Source organism: Peromyscus eremicus, chromosome 3, assembly GCF_949786415.1.
Source record: "Peromyscus eremicus chromosome 3, PerEre_H2_v1, whole genome shotgun sequence".
NCBI lineage: Eukaryota > Metazoa > Chordata > Mammalia > Rodentia > Cricetidae > Peromyscus > Peromyscus eremicus.
Window position 1 is genome coordinate 152,934,244 of NC_081418.1, and position 18,733 is coordinate 152,952,976.

At 43.9% G+C, this 18,733-nt stretch overlaps 1 protein-coding gene and 1 pseudogene across 1 annotated transcript in view; one reads left to right on the top strand and one right to left on the bottom strand.

The window, feature by feature from the left end:
- The window catches only part of Irag2 (inositol 1,4,5-triphosphate receptor associated 2), a 92,208-nt gene that overhangs the window by 55,270 nt on the left and 18,205 nt on the right, over window positions 1-18,733 (top strand). Inside the window, exons 13-16 of the mRNA XM_059257179.1 lie at window positions 5,455-5,501; window positions 5,599-5,663; window positions 5,814-5,927; window positions 6,752-6,822. Coding sequence (XP_059113162.1) covers window positions 5,455-5,501; window positions 5,599-5,663; window positions 5,814-5,927; window positions 6,752-6,822 — 297 coding nt within the window. The remainder of the gene's footprint in view (window positions 1-5,454; window positions 5,502-5,598; window positions 5,664-5,813; window positions 5,928-6,751; window positions 6,823-18,733) is intronic.
- Window positions 14,324-15,757, bottom strand: LOC131905508 (hsp90 co-chaperone Cdc37-like; annotated as a pseudogene).

Genomic DNA, 18,733 nt, shown 5'->3' on the forward strand with positions numbered 1-18,733 from the left:
AAAGCTCATCCTACTGTCTACTCATTGATTAATTTTTAGCCACATGGAATGAGGTTTGGAATTGAGCAGGCTGGTCATGTATTAGCTGTGGGAACTGGTACATGTGGCTGTATCTGTCTGAATTTGTATCCCCTGTGAAAGGGGGTGTTACTCTGCAAGTTCTTTTGAGTATCTACATGCATACATACAAACACACTCCTCTATGTATATTACATACGCTCCTGCACGTATGTGTCTACACAGCTAAGTTCCTGCCTACTGGCTCATAGAAACAAAGTAGACCCCACACAGAGGGAAAACAGTGGCACCCTGTGACCACTGCTGATGAGCCGGGAAGCATCTCTATTCCTGGGTCCTCTGACTGGCATCTCTAGGGGAGTCACCAGAACTCAGACCTTTCAGGTCTGTTGGCTTCAGGTGGACATAGAGATTTTGGGCTTGTTGAGTAAGGTGGTTTCTTTCCCACACATCTTTGGAACCATTGCCTGTTGGCCATACTGCCCACAAGCCTGTCTGCGCCTCAGCCTGTGCCAATCCCTCTCCTCTGTCAGCAACAGACCATTGTACACTTGGGTGTTCTCAGAGGGTGCCCTGCTGGCACAGTGTGAGTGGCATTTCCAGATGCGCAGGCTCCACTGCTTCCTCCACAGCCTGTGTCCGTTCCCTTAGGGTCCTCCTGGGTCACAGGGACTTCTCTCTGAGCAACAGCTCCTCCTCTGCTGCCTGCCTCTCCTCAGCCATTGCCTTCTCCGCTGTGCTGAAGAGTAGGCAGCTGCTCTCTGAGAACCTTGCAAACCTGGATACATGCTAGGTACTTATTTCTGCCCTGAATGTCCAAGAATTAGGGAATTCCATGATGGAACACTTGGGAGGCTGAAACAGGAAGGGTGGAATGAATTCGAGGCCAGCCTGGGCTACATAGTAAGACCCTGCCTCAAAACAAAACAACTGAAGCTCCTTTCTTCCTCTGGTCTCTGATATGAGCCTACAAAGATACCTGGTAACATGTATGGATTTGCTGGTTCATATTAAAGATTTTTAAAAAGTCTATGTGTATGGGTGTTTTGCTGCTTGTATATATGTATACCACATGTATGTAGTGCCCAAAGACAGCATTGGATCCCTTGGGACTAGAATTACAGACAGCTGTGAGCCACCCTGTGGGTCCTGGGAGACAAACACAGGTCCTTTGCAAGAGGATTTACACCAGGGGTGTGTGTGTGTGTGTCCGTCCCACCGTGTATGTGGGTACTAGCAGGGGCCAGAAGAGGGGACTCCTCTGGATCTAGAGTTTCAAGCAGCTGCGTGGTTCTCAACATGGGTGCTGGGAACTAAACTCCAGTACCACGCAAGAGCAGCAAGTGCTCTGAACTGCTGAGCCATCTGTCCAACGCCATCCTGGCTTCATAGTAAATGCTTACCAACAGTATCTGTGGCTTTGACGCAGAGTCAGAATGATCAAAGGCATTAAGCTCAAAGACTACCTCCCCCGCTCAAAGAGCAAAGAACTTGGAGATGAAAATCTGTATTTATAGTTTAGAAGACCTTAACTGTTTTTCCTCCCTTTGGTTCTCCTTCATGTCATGACTTGTTTCTATATGAGACAGGTTGTCACTGGGAGAGCAGAGTTACTGAGGCAGAGGAAGGGATCAATATAATACTGTCTGGGGGATTTTCTGGCCATTGTCTGTCCTGTTTTCTCAGGCTGTGTGTAGGCACAGTATTAATAACCTTGGAGAATAAATCACATTGTCAGCTACAGGATCGGGCCGTGCTGATATTGAAGGATAACTCCTTCAAAGTGAATCTTTCAGTGCTGGGTGTGCCCATAGGTCTGAGGGTGTGGTGAGCTTCTGGTTAGAAAGCAAAGGGGGAAAAATAAGGAAATTTAAGTCTGTTTCTGTCCCAATTCAGTTGAGCTCTCTTCGGAGAATTTAAATGAACAAAGAGTCCAGTCTTGGGTCTGTATGAACTCTGGCTACCTGTTTTTTGTCTTGTTAATTTGACTAGCATTAGCTATCTAAACTCAGTTCAGCAGTAAAATTATATTGGCAACACCTGTCCATCAGGGGCGCATTTCCATTTATAAGACTGTAGTTAAAGCAGCATTTTATTGACAACAAACACCCTAGAAGATTATCTAGGGTAATGAATTTCTAAAATCCCATCTTTTCCTACTGTTCCTATTTATTTTTCTGTGTACACATTGAGATATTCTCTCTCTCTCTCTCTCTCTCTCTCTCTGTGTGTGTGTGTGTGTGTGAGAGAGAGAGAGAGAGAGAGCGCGTGAGCGCGAGCAGCTTGTGTTTGCTGACCCAGCCCATAGGAGACTGTCTCACTTTGTTCCATACCTTGCCAACCCCGCCCCATGTTAACTCCTGCTCACAAGAGCAAGGGCTGGGGCCTGGGTTTTCATGTAAATAGGATCAGGTCTCTATTTGAATAGATTGTCTGAGAATGGAGAACATTCCTCCTGGGTGTACACTTCATGGAGTGAGCCAGTCTGCCAAAAGTAAGTCAATCTCCCACCCGAATTTACTCTATTTCTTGGTTTTCTTTGCTTTTAAAATATGTTTAGTAGATTCTCCCTCACAGTCTCTCCAGGTCACAAGGTTGGTGGTGGGGTTAAGGTCTTATATGAGCATGGGATAACAGTATAAATGGGGTTTAAATTACTCCTATCCCACTTCACATACATAGTTGTCTAGAAGGCTTTCTCTCCAACTCTCCTGCACTACAAGCCCAGATTTGAAGTGAAGAACAAAAGTCCACACCCTTTACTCTGGTTATTCTCATGGGATGGATCAGCATGTTGCTGGGCTACACTTACGATAGGTTAGGATTGAGTTCTGCTGTATGTCAATACCTGATGGTTGGGATTTATAGAGATTGACAACTTGAGAGTTAAATCCGATTGCTTCTACCATAACCCTTCAGGACCAGGGGGAGATGACGGCCACTCAGTTTATGAGGTTTCTCTCAGATCACACAGGACATTGTGTAGTCAGTAAGTATTTGACATTTGTCAAAAACACTTCTGAGAATGTTTCAGAGGATGAGACAGGAGGTTTTCTACTGTGCAAACGAGGCCCCTCTGACTGCACTGTTACAAGTGAATACAAGGGGGTGCTGTGGGGTACCCTACAGATGGGACTTGTCTGTAACACGATAGGGACAAATCTACATGGTTGCTATAGTTGTGTTTTGGCTTTAAACAGGACAATTAGGCTTTTTAACTAGAAGGCTTATTAAAACAAAGTTGTGTGTTGCCTTTCTCCCACTTTTGGAACGTAAACACACTTCTTCCTACGTTCGTTCAAGCATGAGCATCAAGGCTCCAGCGGACCAGGCTATGGTAGTACTGCAGCTGACCAGTGCTGACACGCTGGTCTGTTGAGGAATTTCAAATGTCCTTTAGAAAAATCAATTCTTGACTTTTATGAACTGTGATTGCCTAGGGGATGGAATGATACTTAATCTTCTCCAGTTTTTATAGCTTCGTTTCATATACATACTATAGATAAATAAAATTGTAATCACTATGTTTTTAAGTAGAGATAGGGCCAACATCACTGAACTACCTGTAGGTGATGCAGTACAATTCTTCAACGTTTGATTACTACCCCAGCTGGCTGTGCAAGCTCTGCATGGAGCAAAACATCTCAAAATGTGTAGGTATCTACAGCTGTCAATCAAACACGTTAAAATGCAAGAACAAAAATCAATAAAAGCCATGGAGAAATGAAACAGGAGTTTAAGCAGTGATACAGAGTCTTGTTTTTTCAAATTTGAACATTCCTTTTTTTCTTTTGTATTTGAGGTAAACACATTAAAATTAATATTTAATTTTTAAAAGATTATGTGTCCATGTAAATGTATGTTCATGCATATGCAGGTGCTTGCAGACCTGGAAAAGGGATGTCAGATCCCCTGGAGATGGACTTACAGGTTGGAGGAAGTCACCATTGGGTGCTGGGAACGGAACCCAGGTCCTCTGCAAGAGCCACCAGCTCTCTTACTGCTGAGCCCTCTGTCCAGCCCATGTTTATATTTAAATCTTTATCAGTCTAAATAGTTGAAGTACTCTCTTCCCCAATACCCTGCATCAGTGCATACTCAAAGGCATTCTGCAGTGGAGAAGCCGCTGTAGTTAGTTTAGTGTATTTTAGAAGGCTGGCTGCTTCTCAGGCTCTTGCTAGACTCTTTCTCCCCTGGCCTTGATTTCCTGCATTTCCCCCTGAAAACCCTCTGTATAAGAGTTTTGGGAAATGAGATAATACATGTACGTTTCAGTATACACATGGAGGGCAGTTCCCAGGAGTCACTTCTCTCTTTCCAGTGGTTTCTCAGGATTGAACTCAGGTCATCAGACTTGGCATCAAGCACCTTCACCTGCTGAGTCCACTGGCCACCCCTGGCATTTGTACATTTTAACACTAAATAGACATAGACCTCTGGACTGAGAGTATGTCAGTAACGGAGCTCTTGCCTGGCGTGGCCAAGGCTCTTGGTTGGTCAGGACTACTAAAACCAACAGTGAGATAAACAACAAACCCGAGCCCTCACTAAGGCTCTCTGTGACTCTGGTCAATGTTTTCTTGAAAGCAGCATCCTTCTGTGGAAGCCTGCCCTTGGCTATAGCCTTTGACGATTCTGCATCCAATTGGTCTTACGGTTTATGCACACCTGCATGTAGTTATGTGTGTTTTCATTTCATATTGTCTGCATCTGCCTCAGACATGCTAGAATGATAGCAGTTTTGAAGTCAGTTTCCCTTCCTAAATGCGTAACAACCAGAGCAAGCTCACAGGAAGAGCCCAGGGCTTAAAAGGAAGCACCAGACCAGAACAATACTCTACCTTTGCCTTTTGAAAGAGAGTAAGCATATGCATAAATCCTAGTGTAGCACACCAGCTCCTCTCTAACATAAATTTAAAGGTTCAAATGAGACTTTTACAACTTGCCCTGACAGTTCAGTAATGCCCCCTTTGAATGGAGTCATGGATGCTGTTGTGATTGTAATCTATCAGATCCCTGCAATATGGGTTAAATCTAAAACGTATAATTTATCTAGTAAGAAGCCTAAGAGCCATTTCAGGTCAAAAGTTTGATGCTGAGTAATGGTCTCTTAAATAAAAATGTCACACTCAGGTAGTGCATCCCCTGTAAAGAGAACATGATGTGTGTGTGTGAAATAAAGTCTATCTGCCCTTGGGGTTTGGAATTTGTTTTGCTCAAGGATATATCAGGTTTTCTTTAAAGTGAGAGATTGTGAGAACGGCTGTGAGAAAGTGTGTATACGAAGATTCCCTATAAGGTTCCATTCCCAAAACCTCCCCCAGAGCACAGTAACTGGTGGCTTCATTTAAAACTGTTGGGGATGTTTGCTTAAAGCTGCCCTTCTGGGGCGGACACTGTCAAATCACTGACCACGTGTCTCCTTGTTCCCCGCAGGAGAATGGTGCTGGCCACTTGTATTCTGAGAGCTTGCCGCAGCTCAGGTTTGCGATGCTCTTGAACTTGGGTATGTATGCCATTGGTTTTTAAAGGGATTATCTGCCCTCCATGTTGAAGATATTTCTTGTATCCTTTCGTCAGGGAGTATCTCACACAACCATCCGCTGACCACACTTCATCCTCAGAGAGTACCGTGACGTCAAGCGGTGAGTAGAGAGGGGGAGGGAAAAATTGGAGTTCTTATCACAAACGGAGCCCTGGTGTTTGGCAGCCTGCTAAGGGGTGTGCAAATAAGGAGCCCAGGTAAACGCTTCTTTTGCATAGCTCTCATGCTGTCAGCCTCTTCCTGTCGGCAGAATCTGGATCGGACATTTTGCACATGACTTCTGGTGAACCTGACCGCAAATCCCTCTGTGAGAAGGAGGAGGAAGCAAGATCGGCCTCTGCCATGCCAGGTACACTGTCGAGGGGCTCAAGGACAACTGGGAGGCAGCTCTGGTGTTTGAAGGAAGGTGCCATCATTTTCTTTCAATTTTATAGACAGAAGAAAAATCACAATATAACAGGCCTTAAATATTGACGTCTGACAGAAACAGGTTAGACTCGGTTAGGTCTCATCAGTCCCAGCTCTAAAATTTAAGGAAAAATAAAACTTCCATGGGGGGAATCATATATTCCAAAAGAAATTGATAACCATTTTGTTCTTATTTCTTATAGTCTTTTACAACAGTACAAAGGGCTACTGTTTCTTGAAGAGAAAAGTGCTGAGTGTTAGGGAGTGTGGGCAACATTCTATGCAGTGTGTGCAAAAGTGAACAGATTCCCAAGCATGACGGAGCGTTCCCAAAGTGTCCCTTTCCTCAGCTTGGTAACCGGATGTTTGCAAGTGTCCATGCATTAGCAGAACGTTACGATCACTACCAGCCTTGCATACAAGATTTACAAAACTATTTGTCAAGCTGTGTGAATGCCAACTCATAGCCGCTTCTCCTTCCTCTGCGTAGCTCTGTTACTGATCAGTAAGACCTTTAGCAGAAGAAGGGAGCATTAGCCCCAGAAAGGCTTAGAGAAACACCCTCCATTTGAAAGGCCACTTGTGCAGACCGGGGGAAGGCCTCGGCGTGGCATCCCTGCCTCTGCACTGGCAGACATGCGTGCGCTCTGGAGCGATCTGCTGTTGTCACATGCCAGCCTTTGTTGTTTGCTGGTCTACCCACATCACCACCCTTCCCCTCTCTTCCTCTTTTGATCGTCACTGCTCCCCAGTCCTTCACTGTGTTTCCTCTTCTCACAGGCCCCAGCCCAGCTCCCGAGAACGCTGCATGCCGAGACTCCGTGAGTTCGGAAAAGGCTGCATCACACCTGGTGAGGGAACCGTCCATGGTAACAGTAAAGGCAGTGACAAGCTATGAGGACCCAACTGTCCCTTTGAATTTACATAATGCTATTTAAAAGTCTTGTTTTACTATTTCAAGATATTAGGAAGGAAATAGGAGTTACTAGAATTTAACTACATGGTCAGGGTATTATTGACCTGGATAAGCTTGACGATGAGCCTGAGTGAGGATGGCCTTGCTTTATGTTGATTGTCATTCATTCACTCACTCATTAATGCATCAGAGTTCAGTCAGAGATAAGATGGTAAATGCATTATTGCATACAGCTACACAGATCAGTAAGGTTGTGTGTTTGTGTGTGTGTGTGTGTGTGTGTGTGTGTGTGTGTGTGTGATGCTGATCAGGTGAAGAAGCAGATAGTCAAGGATATGAGATTAGTGGTTTGAGAGAACTGATTGGGATGAAAGCCCAAATGGTCATGGGGGGAGGCGCTGTGAGAGCGACATGGCATTATAAGCCTAGCACGAAGCACTTACAGAGAGCAGGGAAACTCCTTTCGTGAACGCAGATCCACCACGAGTGAGAATGATTGAAGGCTAGCTGGAGACTTTAGTCTCGCTTCATGATTCTTCACAGCCCTTGCTTGTGTTTCTCTCCTTTTGTTGTATGTGTGAAGGTCTGTTGTCACGTGCAGGAGTGGTCGAAGGGTAACCTGCTGCATGGTCCTCCAAGACTTTTTCTTACACATTACTTCCTCTATTGTGTACGTGGGGCTGGGAGGCTGCATACTGGATACCTAAGTATTGTAGCCAGCTCAGTGTGGTATCAAGAACCAAGGATCAGTGCAGATAACTCAGGAAAGCTACAGCATGAGGATTTGGGGGCAGTGAGGTCGATAACGATGTTAAAGTCTAAAAGGAATGGGGTGACTAATGGCTGACGGGCATGTTATCTAGAATTATCCTAGGACGCAATGTTGATCCTAGATGCTTCTGTTTCCCCTGATTAAAAAGGGCAGAGGGGAGTAAATTCAGGACCTTTAGTTTTTTGTGGAGACTCTCCTGGGTGTAGAAAGGGATTCCTTTCATCTCAAAGGAAGGTAGTCCTGGAGACATCTTAAGAATGGAGGTTTATAAAAACAACAGTGGAGGGGATGGAACAAGTTCCAGCACTGTTGTCACAGTTCAGAGACAGGAGCAGGTGACAGACAGGAGATCTAAAAGTAAATTACTGTGAATTACTGAAGGACAAGACAATATTGGGCTCGGGTTAGAGTTTAACCTGTAAGAGTAAATGATGAGAGAAGGGAGGAAGGAAGAAGGGTAAAGAACAACAACAACAACGAAACCCAATGTGACACCATCAAGCTTCAGGTCAGAGCAAGGCATCAGTAGTCTATAAGAAGATCTTACAACTTAGTCAACCCACCCGAGGAGGAGACACACACTCGTGTCATCAGACAGAAAAGCAAGTGTGTGGGTGAGATTTCCCAAGGACTGGCAGGCAGGCTGAAAGTACTGAGGATATGGAATTATCATCTATTATTGCTATTATTTTCATTTTTTTTCTTATAGGATCTTATTATGTAGCCCAGGCTAGCCTAGAACTTGTGAGGTCTGTCTCAGCCTCCCGAGTGCTGGGATCACAGGTGTACATACACTGCCATATTCAAGGATAATAGAGCCTTTGACCTTGGGGTCAAAGTAGAGAAGATTGTGCTGGGATCACTGAGAAGGGCCACTGTCACACCATGGTGGGAGACTGTCGTTAGACGGAAGCCGGGGCAGCCACAGTCTTCTGGAAGGAGTGATTTGTAGACCATTTTTAGATGTTGCTGTGATCCAGTCAGATACAGATGGAAGGCGTTCTGTTTGGTTTGTGGGGGGTCCTGGTCCCTGCTGGGGAGATGAAGAATTGCAAATGGAGGCCACAGCAACAGCTCCTGGATGCATGGGTAAGACAGCCAGAAGGCCTGTGCTACACTGAAGGAGAGATGGAAAAACTCCAGCATATTTACTGATTATGAGAGTGAGCAAGGGCTCGCCTGTGTGGCTGTACTGGTTACATTTTATGGAAAACACTAGTCTTTTTAGGTTGATTTCCTTTTTCTTTTATTGAAATTAGATTTTTTTTTCATAAAATATATTCTGATTATGGTTTCCCTCTATCAACTCCTCCAAGATCCTCCCCACCTCCCCTTCCATTCAGATCCACATCCTTTCTGTCTCCTGTTAGGAAACAAACAAGTATCTAATAAATAATAATAATAAAATAATATAAAGCAAAACCAAGTCAGAATAGGACAAAATAAACAGAAGAAAAAAAGCCAAAGAAACAAGAAACACATAGAGACACAGAGACACACATTCACACACACAGGGATCTCACAGCACAAAAAGCAAGTCATGATATATACCAAAGGACTTATAAAGTAAAAATAAATAAAATATAAAAGCCCTGACACATTGTGAAACAAAGAATCTGCAAAGATGTCCCCGAGTTCATTTTGTGTTGCCCATCCTCTGCTGGGCATGGGGCCTGCCCTTGAGAGCAGTTTGCTTCCCCAGTAAGACTGCCTTGGAGGAAACTAACTTTTCATTTGCAAGTGGCTGTCAGTTGGAGATAGCTTCTGAATTAGGGATCAGGGTGAGTGTCCACTTCTCCGATCAGCTCTAGACCCCATCTGGTACAGACCCCTGTAGGCCCTGTGCATGCTGCCTCAGTCTCTGAGTTCGTATGTGTCAGACCTTCTGTGTCTAGAAGGCTTTGTTTCCTTGGTATCTGCCATCCCTCTGGCTCTTACACTCTCCACCTCCTCTACTGCAGAGTTCCCTGGTCCCTGAGGGAAGGGCTTTATGGGGACATCCCATTTAAGGCTGAGTGTTCCAAGCTCTTTCACTCTCTCCACACTGTCTGGCTGTGAGTCTCTGGTTTTGTTCCTATCTGCTGCAGGAGGAAACTTCTCTGATCTATGAGTGTAGCAGAATGTCGTCAGGAGTCATTTTAACAGAACAGTAGTATTTGGTTTTCCTGTAGGTCCCTGGCCTATCTAATCTTAGGTTCTTGGCCGCTCAAGCGTGTCAGGATGGATTCCATCTCATGGGCTGGGTTTTAAATGCAGTCAGATCTTGGTTGGTGACTCCCACAAGCTGTGTGCCTCTGCTGCACCAGCACATCTTGTAGTCAGGTCACCATTGTAGACCGAAGGTCCTGCAGTTGGGTTGGGATTCACTAACTCCTTTGGCAGTGTGCAGAGTACCTTCCAGTGCTGTGAGTACTAGTCTACAGGGGTGAAGGATCTAGGCAGGCACCAGTTCGACTTCTCCACGCTCAATGAATTGTGCAAGTGTTGTCTTCAGCAATAAGGTCTGACCATCAGTTTGTGGACATCAGCCAGTAGTTTTGGTGATACTAGTTTGGGAGTTCCCATGGGACCCATCTGGCCAACAACTCAATTAGATGTAACCTATTCCCAATACTGGAAGCTTCGTTTGGTGACAAGAGATGTCCAGTTGGTGTAGCACAAATCTTAGAAGGTCTTATTAATAAAATCAAACCTTGGGCCAGGTATTGGGGTGAACGCTGAAGGATCAGAGAAACAGAACAAGCCACAGCTACCTTACCTTGCCATTTCCTCAGCTGATCCTGTTTCCTCAGACTGGATGCCTCTCAGCTGAACTGTGCTGCTCAAAAGCCTAAAGGCTTAACCAGCTTTAGTTCCTGGTCCTCACGCCTTATATACCTTTCTGCTTTCTGCCCTCAATTCCTGGGATTAAAGGTTTGAGTCACCATGCCTGGCTGTTTCCAGTGTGGCTTTAAACTCACAGAGATCCGGAGGGATCTCTGCCCTCCAAGTGATAGGATTAAAGACATGTGTGCCACCATTTTCTGGCCTCTATATCAAGTGGCTGTTCTGTTCTTTGAACCCAGATAAGTTTATTAGGGTGCACAATATTTTGGGGAACACAATATCACCACAAGTTGGGGCTCTGTCTCCCCCATTATTTGGCAATTTCATTTAGATTGCCTTCATGCATGCGTGTGTGTGTGTGTGTGTGTGTGTGTGTGTGTGTGTGTGTGTGTATGTGTATGTGTATATATGATTCTACTGTATTTGGTTTTTATGTGACCCCTCAAATAGCCCTTAGTTTTAGCTGTTCCTCCTCATGTTTCCTCTCTCACTCCCCATCTTCTCTCTCCCTCTGCATTTGATCCTTCCATTCCAGCCCCCAACTCTGTTTCTAACTATATATTCTATTTCCCCTTCCTAGAGAGATCCAAGCCTTGCCCCTAGTCCCGTACTATATACCTAACCTCTGTAATTATACAGATTACTTGCTTATCAATGACTTTACAACTAACATCCACATATAAGTGAATTCATTTCATATTTGTATTTCTGGGTCTGGGTTACCTCAGTCAGGATGATTTTTGTCTAGCTCCTTCCATTTACCTAAAGCTTCTTTTTTTTTAATAGATGAATAATTGTAGTTTCTCCAGTCCCATCCGGCCCCATGGTCCCGTGTTTCTCAGGTCCTGCCTGGCCCCGTGGTCTATAGCCGCTTATAAAATAATTATACAGAGGCTTACTATTAATTACAAATTATATGGCCTGTGGGTCAGGCTTTTTGTTAGCTAGCTCTTATAACTTAACCCATTTCTATTAATCCATATGTTGCCACGTGGCCGTGGCATTACCAGTCTGCTGGCATCTTGTTGCTCCTTGGGCGGTGGCTGGCGTCTCCTTCCACTTTCCTTTCTCCTCTCATTATTCCTCTTGGATTTCCTGCCTGGATCCATCCTGCCCTGCCATAGGCCAATGCAGCTTTATTTATTAGCCAATGAAAATAACACATATTCACAGCATACAGAAAGATATCCCACAGCAAGTAATATTCCATCATGTAAATGTACCACATTTTCTTTATCTATTCTTCTGTTGAAGAACATCTAGGTTGTTTCCAATTTCTGGCTATTATGAATAGAGCAGCAATGAATGTGGTTGAGCAAGTGTCTCTGTGGTAGGATGAAGCATCATTTGGGTCTATGCCAGAGTGGTATAGCTGGATCTTGAGATAGACCTATTGGTGAAATTATTATGGCCACTCCATGTAGTTAAAAGGGAGGTTTATTTTGTGGGTTAACTTACAAGTGAAGGGATAGTTTACAGGGTCTGGGAAAGGTGTAGCACAGTCCAGCAGTGTTCTCTGGAGAACTCTGCTCGGTCTACCTCCACCTCCAGTGTCCAGGGTCCAGAAACCAAGAGAGCCCGTGCATCTGGATCTCGGGTCTTTAGGGTCCTCTCTCAGCCCCACCTTGTAGGCATGACTGTTACTGAAGCCTCAATGGGGGTTGGAACTTCAGGTCAAAGCTGGAATGACTACCCACTACATAGATCAATTCCTGGCTTCCTGAGGAATTGGGACACTGATTTTCACAGTGGCTGTACAGGTTTGCACTCCCACCAGCAATGGATGAGTTCCTGCCTTACTCATACCCTCTCCAGCATGAGCTGTCCTTTGTGTTATTTATCTTAGCCATCCTGACAGGTGTACAATGAAATCTCAAAAGTAATTTTGATTTGCATTTCCCTGATGGCTAAGGATGTTGAACATTTCATTAAGTGTTTCTCAATCATTTGAGTTTCCTCATTTGAGAATTCTCTGTTTAGACCTGTACCCCTATTTTAAACTGGGTTGTTTTCTTGATGTCTAGTTTCTTGAGTTCTTTATATATTTTATAAATTAGCCCTTTATCAGATGTGGAGTTGCTAAAAAATCTTTTCCCATTCTATAGGCTGCCGCTTTGTCCAGATGACTGTGTCCTTTGCCTTATAGAAGCTTTTCAGTTTCACGAGGTCCCATTCATTAATTGTTGTTCTTAGTGTCTGAGTTATCAGTGTTCTGTTCAGGAAATATTTTCCTGTGTCAATGAGTTCAAGACTATTTCCCACTTTATCTTCTGTCTAGTTGAGGATATCTAGTTTTATGTTGAAATCTTTGATCCATTTGGTGTTGTTTTGTGCCACATGATAAATATGGTTCCCATTTGCATTCTTCCACATGCAGCTGTCCAGTTTGATCACCATTTGTTGAAGATGCTGGCTTTTTTCTAGTGGGTATTTCTGGCTTCTTTATCAAAAATCAGGTGTCAATAGGTATGTGGATTTTTGTTTGGGTCTTGAATTTGATTCTGTTGATCAACATGTGACTTTTTTTTTATACCAATACCATCATGTGTTTTGTTTTTTAACTATAGGTTTGTAGTACAACTTGAAATTGGGAATAGTGATACCTCCTGCAGTTCTTGTATTATTTTGGATTGTTTTTAGCTATCCTGGATTTTTTGTGTTTATATATGAAGCTGAAAATTGTCCTTTCAAGATCTGCGAATAATTGTGTTAGAATTTTATGGAGATTGTATTAAATCTGTATATTGCTTTTGGTAGAATAGCCATTTTTACTTTATTAATCCTATGGATCCATGAGCATTGGAGATCATTCTACCTTCTGATACCTTCTTCAACTCTATTCCATTGATCAATGTGTCTGTTTCCATGCCCAAACTGTGTTGTTTTTATTGCTAATGTTCTGTAGTACAATTTGAGATCAGGCATGGTGATGCCATCTTGATGGTTTGGGGGGTCTTTGATGTTTTGTTTTTATCATTCAGGATTGTTTTGACTACCCTGAGTTTTTTGTGTTTCCATATGAAGCTAAAATTTTTCCTTTCAAGATCTGTGAAGAATTGTGTTGGAATTTTGATGAGGATTGAATTGAATCTGTAGAAATGCTCCTTCTGTTTCTATTTTGTGGAATAATTTGAGGGGTATTGGCACTGATTATTCTTTGAAAGCCTGGTAGAATTCTGTGCTAAAACCATCTGGCCCTGGGATATTTTTGGTTGGGAGACATTTAATTACTGCTTCCATTTCACTAGGAGTTACAGGTCTGTTTAAATTGCTCATCTGATCTTGATTCAACTTTGGTAGGTGAATATATTGACAAATTATCCATTTCTTTTCGATTTTCCAATTTGGTGGAGCATAGGTTTTTAAAATATAAGTCCTCATGATTCTCTGGATTTCCTTGGGTTCTGATGCTATGTCTCCATTTCTTCTCTAACTTTGTTAATATGGATCTTGTCTCTTCACCTTTTAGTTAATTTGGGTAATGATTTATTAATCTTGTTGATTTTTCTCAAAGAACCAACTCTTTGTTTCATTGATTCTTTGTATTGTTTTCTTTGTTTCTACTTTATTGATTTCAGCCCAGAGTTGATTATTTCTTGCCATGTACTTCTTTTGGGTATGCTTGCTTCTTCTTGTTCCAGAGCTTTCAAGTGTGCTATTAAGTTCCTAGTATGAGATCTCTCCAATTTTTTTTTTCACCTGGAACTGTTTATTAGACATTGTTGCCAGTTGCAGGACAGAAAGCTAGACAGAAGAAAAACAATGATCACAGACCCATAGGGACAGACATTGCCCATCTGGGGACATGTGTATCCCCAACCCAGTGGACCAACCTGGCAACTGCTGCCCCTCCCCAGACCCCCAGGACTTTGGCATAACGCTGATTGGTGGGGAGGGGCTGCAGACAGTAGAGCCCTTCAACCCGAAGCAGGAAGTGTGATGAATGCTGGGACAGGCTGGGGGAGAAGGGACATGGGGCAAGCCGTGGGCTGGGATGTGAAGGGCAGCAGAAGTAAAGGATGTCAGGAGCTAGGAACATGGTGTCTAGGTTTCCTTTTCTGAAGAAGGGCCCACAGAGGCCTGCAGGCCGGTGGCAGTGGCTGGGGCAGGTCACTCACTGATGTCTTTCTTGTTGCCCGCTTTGGGGACGGCTTCCAGCAATGGGTCCCCGGGGCCTGCCTCCTCCCCCTCCTTGGCCTTACCAGACTTGGAGTTGGGGACCCAGAGGCCAGAATCGATGCAACGCTGCATGTGGTACTTGGCATCAGTGGGATCCATCTTGCTGATGGCATCCTGCAGCATCTGCACATCCTTCACATCAAAGCACTTCTGCAGCTCCTCTGGCAGGGACTTGTAGACCTCCACAGGGTCTAGGCCTCCAGGGCCCAGCCTCTTCTTGCGCTCCTCCTCCTCATACTCCTTCATGGCCTTCTCTATATGGAGCTTGGCCCCGCCCCGAGCACGTTCCTTAAAGGCCTCTAGTTCATACTTGAAGCCCTCCATGTACTGGTGGTCTGTGGTCTTGATCTGGTAAAAAAAACTGCCAGAAGCAGGCCCAGGGGTCGACCTTCAGACTCTTGGTCAGCTCCAGAATAAACTGCATCACCATGGTCTGGTGGGCTCCATCAGTGCGCACTTCTCCACTTCCAGGTCAATGCACCAGAAAACCATGTAGTTGGCTGTCTCCTCACATACCAGGTGGACATTGTCTGATAGGTACTTCTGGCTGTCATCCCAGCGGTGGAGCATGCCGAAATGTTTGATCTGTTTCTCGTACTTTTCAACGAAGGTCTTGTTTTTCTGCTCTCTTGCCTCCTCTGAGTCTTCCTCTGCCTTCTCAGGCTTGGTATTGACCATGCTCTTGCTGAAGCCATCTTTGCTGAGGGTGTCCACATTCCAGGGCATGTTTTTCTCCTTCTTGTGCATGTCTTCCAGCTTCTGCTCCCAGCTTCGCTCCTCCTTGCGCAGCTGCTGCGCCTCGGCTCGCAGCGGCTCAAGCTCCACCTGGCCACTGCCCTCAGCCACTTCCAGCTCCCTTAGCTTGCGCTGGCACTCAGCTACCTTGCGCTTGTATTCACGGCAGCCTCGATCCAGTTCTTCCTTTTCCTTCTGAAACTGCTCCATGCGCTCCACTCGGGCCTGGTGCCGCCAGCGGAAGAGGCTGGCCGTGTCGATGTTGGGGTGCGTCTTTTCCTCATCGTCCGATACCTCGATGTGATCCCAAACACTGTAGTCCACCATCTTCGCCTCGGTGGCCCGGATTGGCTCCTGGCTCTCCGGATGGTCAGGCACTGAACAGGGACCCACAAGGGATAGAGAGTGCCCTCGCGGAGCCCCTCCATTTTTTTTTTTTAATATAGGCATTTATTGCTATAAATTTGCATCTTAGAACTGCCTGCATTGTGTTATGTAAGTTTGGGTATGTTATATATTCATTTTCATTCATTTCTAGAAAGTCTTTACTTAATTTCTGTCTCAATCCATTTTTCATTTTGTAGTGAGTTATTGAGTACCTATGAGTTTGTAAGCTTTCTGTTGTTTTTGTTGTTGATATCCAGTTTTAATCCATGGTGGTCAGATAGGATGCAGGGTCTTATTTCAATTTTTATCTATCTGTTGAAACTTGCTTTGAGTCCAAGTATATAATCAACTTCAGAGAAAGTTCTATGAGGTGCTGAGAAGAAGGTATATTCTTTTTTGTTTGGGTGAAATATTCTGTAAGTATCTGTTAGGTCCTTTTGGTTTATAATGCCTATTAGCTCCAGCACTTCTCTGTTTAGTTTTTTCTGAATGACCTGTCTATTGGCAGGAGTGGGGTGTTGAAGTCATGCACTATCACTGTGTGAGAGTCAATATGTGATTTAAGCTGTAGTAGTGTTTATTTTACAAACTTGGGTGCTCTTGCAGTTGGTGCACAGATGTTAAGAATTGCAATGTCCTCTTGGTGGATTTTTCCTCTGGTGAGTATGTAGTGTCCTTCCCTATCTCTTCTGATGAGCTTTGGTTTGAAGTCTATTTTGTCAGATATTGAAATGGTGACACTGGCTTGGTTTCTTAGGTCCATTTGCTTAGAATCTTTTTCCATCCTTTTACCCCAAGGTGATATTCACCTTTAATATTACAGTGTGTTTCTTGGATGCAGCAGAAGGATGGATCCTGTTTTTATATTTAAGATGTTAGTCTTTTTTTTTTTTTTTTTTTTTGATTTTCAAGACAGGGTTTCTCTGTGTAGCTTTGTGCCTTTCCTGGAACTCACTCTGTAGACCAAGCTGGCCTCGAACTCATAGAGATCCGCCTGGCTCTGTCTTCCCAGTGCTGGGATTAAAGGCATGTGCCACCACCGCCCAGCCAAGATGTTAGTCTTTTTATTGGTGAATTGAGATCATTGATGTTGAGAGCTATCAATGAATATTGTTGATTCTTGTCATTTTGTTGTTGTGGTGTGGGTTCCCCTCCCCCTTTTGATTTGATGGTCTGGGATTATTCATTCCTTGTGTTTTCTTGGGTGTGGTTAACCTTCATGTTGAAGATTTCTTTCTAGCACCTTCTATAGAGCTGGATTTGGAGATAGATACTGCTTGAATTTGGTTTTATCATGGAATATCTTTCTTTCTCCTATTGTGATTGACAGTTTTGCTGGGTATAGTAGTCTGGACTGGCATCTGTGGTCTGTCTCTTAGAGTCTGCAGCACGTATGTCCAGGCCCTTCTGGCTTTTAGAGTCTCCCTTAAAAAGTCAGGTGTGTTAGCCAGGCAGTGGTGGCACACACCTTTTTTTTTTTTTTTTTTTTTTTTTTTTTTTTTTTTTTTTTTTTGGTTTTTCGAGACAGGGTTTCTCTGTGTAGCTTTGCGCCTTTCCTGGAACTCACTTGGTAGCCCAGGCTGGCCTCGAACTCACAGAGATCCGCCTGGCTCTGCCTCCCGAGTGCTGGGATTAAAGGCGTGCGCCACCACCGCCCGGCGTGGCACACACCTTTAATCCCAGCACTCGGGAGACAGAGGCAGGCAGATCTCTTGAGTTTGAGGCCAGCCTGGTCTACAGAGTGAGATCCAGGACACCCAAGGCTATGCAGAGAAACCCTATGTGAAAAAACAAACAACAAAACAAAAGTCAGGGGTTATTTTAATAGGTCTGCCTTTATATGTTTATTGGTCTTTTCCCCTTGCAGCTTTTAATATTCTTTCTTTGTTCTATATGCTTAGTGTTTTGATTATTATGTGCCAAGGGAAATTTCTTTTCTGTTACAGCCTATTTGGTGTTCTGTATGCTTCTTGCACCTTTATAGACATTTCCTTCTTTAGCTTATGGAATTTTCATCTATGATTTTGTGCCTTTGACCTGTTTTTTTTTTCTCCTTCCTCTATTCCTATTTGGTCTTTTCAGAGTATCCAAGATTTCCTGGATGTTTTTTGCCTGGATTTTTTTTAGGTTTGACATTTTCTTTGGCTGAGATATCCATTTCTTCTATCTTATCTTCAATACCTAAGATTTTATCTTCCATCTCTTGTATTCTGTTGATGAAGCTTGCCTCTGAGGTTCTTGTTCGAGTTCCTAAATTTTTCATTTCCAATTTTCCCTCAGTTTAGGTTTTCGTTATTAATTCTATCAGGGCAAAAAATAATCCACAAAGAGACAAGAACGAAACTCAGCTCAGCCCAATTTTATTGTAACTGGTTCTGGACCAGAACTTGCAGAGTCTGGCCCAGATCAGTTTACTTTAGCTATATTTAAGCACAGCACAATTTGGAAAAGGTGTTCAGAGAATTAACTCAGTCCCAAGTGCACAACAATTTAAGATATGTTTACATTGAGATTCCTTACAAAGTACATCCAGCTTTCACAAGAATGGATACTGTTGACTCCCAAGGTCTAGGGAGTTTGAGTGAGGTAAACTGTGGGTGTCAGGATTGGCCTGACCCTAAGATAACATAGAAGTCACTTAGGCTGTTGTAAAGCACATGTGACATCACTTGTAAGAGTGGGTTTTATGGTCTAAAAAAGCAAAGCTCAAGATTTAGGGAGAAAGGTCTTGGATAAGTAGAGACATAAATTCTGGAAGATAAGGCAGAGCCTGTCTCATTAGACAGCAGAGGATCACCAGGATATAAAACGACATCATTCCTAGTTCCAGGAAGAACAGCTTCACACCTCATTCCTTTGAAGAGGTGAGCTGTGTGTTAAACTTCCATGGCTTCTCCAGTGCTTACGTGTGTGCACAAGGCATTTTTGCCCTCTATACCCCTGGTTC